Raw genomic sequence first — 3,315 nt, 5'->3', positions numbered from 1 at the left:
AGCGTGTCTCAGCGTGTCTCAGAGTGTCTCAGTGTGTGTGTGTGTCTCAGCGTGTCTCAGTGTGTCTCAGTGTGTCTCAGTGTGTGTGTCTCAGTGTGTGTGTCTCAGTGTGTCTCAGATTGTCTCAGCGTGTCTCGGCGTGTCTCAGTGTGTCTCAGTGTGTTTCAGTGTGTGTGTCTGAGTGTGTCTGAGCGTGTCTCACTGTGTCTCAGCGTGTCTCAGCGTGTCTCAGCGTGTCTCAGTGTGTGTGTCTCAGCGTGTCTGAGTGTGTCTCAGTGTGTCTCAGTGTGTCTCACTGTGTCTTAGCGTGTCTCAGTGTGTCTCAGCGTATCTCAGCGTGTCTCAGCATGTCTCACTGTGTCTCAGCATGTCTCACTGTGTCTCAGCATGTCTCAGAGTGTCTCAGCGTGTCTCACTGTGTCTTAGCGTGTCTCAGCGTGCCTCAGCGTGTCTCAGTGTGTCTCAGTGTGTCTCAGTGTGTGTGTCTCAGTGTGTGTGTCTTAGTATGTGTGTCTCAGTGGGTCTCAGATTGTCTCAGCGTGTCTCAGCGTGTCTCAGTGTGTCTCAGTGTGTCTCAGTGTGTGTGTCTCAGTGTGTCTCAGATTGTCTCAGCGTGTCTCAGTGTGTCTCAGTGTGTGTGTCTCAGCGTGTCTCAGTGTGTCTCAGTGTGTCTCAGTGTGTGTGTCTCAGTGTGTGTGTCTTAGTGTGTGTCTCAGTGGGTCTCAGATTGTCTCAGCGTGTCTCAGCGTGTCTCAGCGTGTCTCAGCGTGTCTCAGTGTGTCTCAGTGTGTGTGTCTCAGTGTGTGTGTCTCAGTGTGTGTGTCTTAGTGTGTGTGTCTCAGTGTGTCTCAGATTGTCTCAGCGTGTCTCAGTGTGTCTCAGTGTGTGTGTTTCAGCGTGTCTGAGTGTGTCTCAGTGTGTCTCAGCGTGTCTCACTGTGTCTTAGCGTGTCTCAGTGTGTCTCAGCGTATCTCAGCGTGTCTCAGCGTGTCTCACTGTGTCTTAGCGTGTCTCAGCGCGCCTCAGCGTGCCTCAGCGTGCCTCAGCGTGTCTCAGTGTGTGTGTCTCAGTGTGTGTGTCTTAGTGTGTGTGTCTCAGTGGGTCTCAGATTGTCTCAGCGTGTCTCAGCGTGTGTGTCTCAGTGTGTCTCAGATTGTCTCAGCGTGTCTCAGTGTGTCTCAGTGTGTGTGTCTCAGCGTGTCTCAGTGTGTGTGTCTCAGCGTGTCTGAGTGTTTCTCAGTGTGTCTCAGCGTGTCTCACTGTGTCTCAGCGTGTCTCAGTGTCTCAGTGTGTCTCAGTGTGTGTGTCTCAGCGTGTCTCAGTGTGTCTCAGTATGTCTCAGCGTGTCTCACTGTGTCTTAGCGTGTCTCGTGTCTCAGTGTCTCAGTGTGTGTGTCTCAGTGTGTGTGTCTCAGTGTGTGTGTCTCAGTGTGTCTCAGCGTATCTCAGTGTGTGTGTCTCAGCGTGTCTCAGTGTGTCTCAGTATGTCTCAGCGTGTCTCACTGTGTCTTAGCGTGTCTCTGCGTGTCTCAGCGTGTGTGTCTCAGTGTGTGTGTCTCAGTGTGTGTGTCTCAGTGTGTGTGTCTCAGTGTGTGTCTCAGCGTGTCTCAGTGTGTCTCAGTGTGTCTCAGTGTGTGTGTCTCACCGTGTCTCAGTGTGTCTCAATGTGTGTGTCTCAGCGTGTCTCAGTGTGTCTCAGTGTGTGTGTCTCAGCGTGTCTCAGTGTGTCTCAGTGTGTGTGTCTCAGTGTGTGTGTCTCAGTGTGTCTCAGATTGTCTCAGCGTGTATCAGCGTGTCTCAGTGTGTGTGTCTGAGTGTGTCTCAGCGTGTCTCACTGTTTCAGTGTGTCTCAATGTGTCTCAGCGTGTCTCAGCGTGTCTCAGTGTGTCTCAGAGTGTCTCAGTGTGTTTCAGCGTGTCTCAGCATGTCTCAGCGTGTCTCAGCATGTCTCAGTGTGTCTCCGCGTGTCTCACCCAGTAAAGCCTGGAACAGGTCACTCTGGAAGATGTTGAGGAGTTGTTCAGCTCTGTTCTTAAAACCTTCGTCTCCCATCTGAGAGGCTTCTATGACCTGGAGGGCTCGCTCCGTGTCTGGGGGGAACACAGTTCTGGTTTACAGCTGTTCTCATGTGTGTCAGAGCCTTGCCAAGGGGGGGGTGGGGGGTCATCAAGCTGGCTCACACTACAGAAACAGGACACAGGCTCCATTCTGGCTCACACTACAGAAACAGGACATAGACTCCATTCTGGCTCACACTACAGAAACAGGACATAGACTCCATTCTGGCTCACACTACAGAAATAGGACACAGACTCCATTCTGGCTCACACTACAGAAATAGAACATAGACTCCATTCTGGCTCACACTACAGAAATAGGACATAGACTCCATTCTGGCTCACACTACAGAAACAGGACATAGACTCCATTCTGGCTCACACTACAGAAACAGGACACAGGCTCCATTCTGGCTCACACTACAGAAACAGGACATAGACTCCATTCTGGCTCACACTACAGAAACAGGACATAGACTCCATTCTGGCTCACACTACAGGAACAGGACATAGACTCCATTCTGGCTCACACTACAGAAACAGGACATAGACTCCATTCTGGCTCACACTACAGAAACAGGACATAGACTCCATTCTGGCTCACACTACAGAAACAGGACATAGACTCCATTCTGGCTCACACTACAGAAACAGGACATAGACTCCATTCTGGCTCACACTACAGAAACAGGACATAGACTCCATTCTGGCTCACACTACAGAAATAGGACACAGGCTCCATTCTGGCTCACACTACAGAAACAGGACACAGACTCCATTCTGGCTCACACTACAGAAACAGGACACAGGCTCCATTCTGGCTCACACTACAGAAACAGGAGACAGGCTCCATTCTGGCTCACACTACAGAAACAGGACATAGACTCCATTCTGGCTCACACTATAGGAACAGGACATAGACTCCATTCTGGCTCACACTACAGAAACAGGACATAGACTCCATTCTGGCTCACACTACAGAAACAGGACATAGACTCCATTCTGGCTCACACAAGACAAGGCTTGTCTTACTAACAGTCAACAGACTGACAACACACCAGTCCCTCTCTCACACAGACACACCCAAATCACATCGTCAAATCAGCTATAGTTCTGAAGACATTTTCTCCATCATGTTGTCATCTCTGTGAAGTTGTCTCATACACACACATTGATAAAGTCTCACCCTGTCGTTTCAGCGGCATGTTGTCCGGTAGTTGCTCTTCTCTCTACTTTCTCTCTGTCTGTTGATCTGCTC

General features: G+C 50.3%; 1 protein-coding gene across 3 annotated transcripts in view; it reads right to left on the bottom strand.

Moving 5' to 3' along the window:
* The window catches only part of LOC112242781 (disks large homolog 4-like), a 118,184-nt gene extending 114,869 nt beyond the window's left edge, over positions 1–3,315 (bottom strand). For all 3 annotated transcript variants that reach the window (XR_006084209.1, XM_042327958.1, XM_042327959.1), the window contains exons 1-2: positions 3,244–3,315; positions 1,974–2,090 (exon numbers count right to left, since the gene is read on the bottom strand). Coding sequence is in view for 2 of the 3 variants with exons in the window: in XM_042327958.1 (XP_042183892.1) it covers positions 1,974–2,090; positions 3,244–3,262 (136 nt within the window). In the remaining variant the exon portion in view is untranslated. The remainder of the gene's footprint in view (positions 1–1,973; positions 2,091–3,243) is intronic.

This window comes from Oncorhynchus tshawytscha, linkage group LG10, assembly GCF_018296145.1.
Source record: "Oncorhynchus tshawytscha isolate Ot180627B linkage group LG10, Otsh_v2.0, whole genome shotgun sequence".
Taxonomy (NCBI): Eukaryota; Metazoa; Chordata; class Actinopteri; order Salmoniformes; family Salmonidae; genus Oncorhynchus; species Oncorhynchus tshawytscha.
This window is presented reverse-complemented; position numbering and strand designations above follow the sequence as displayed.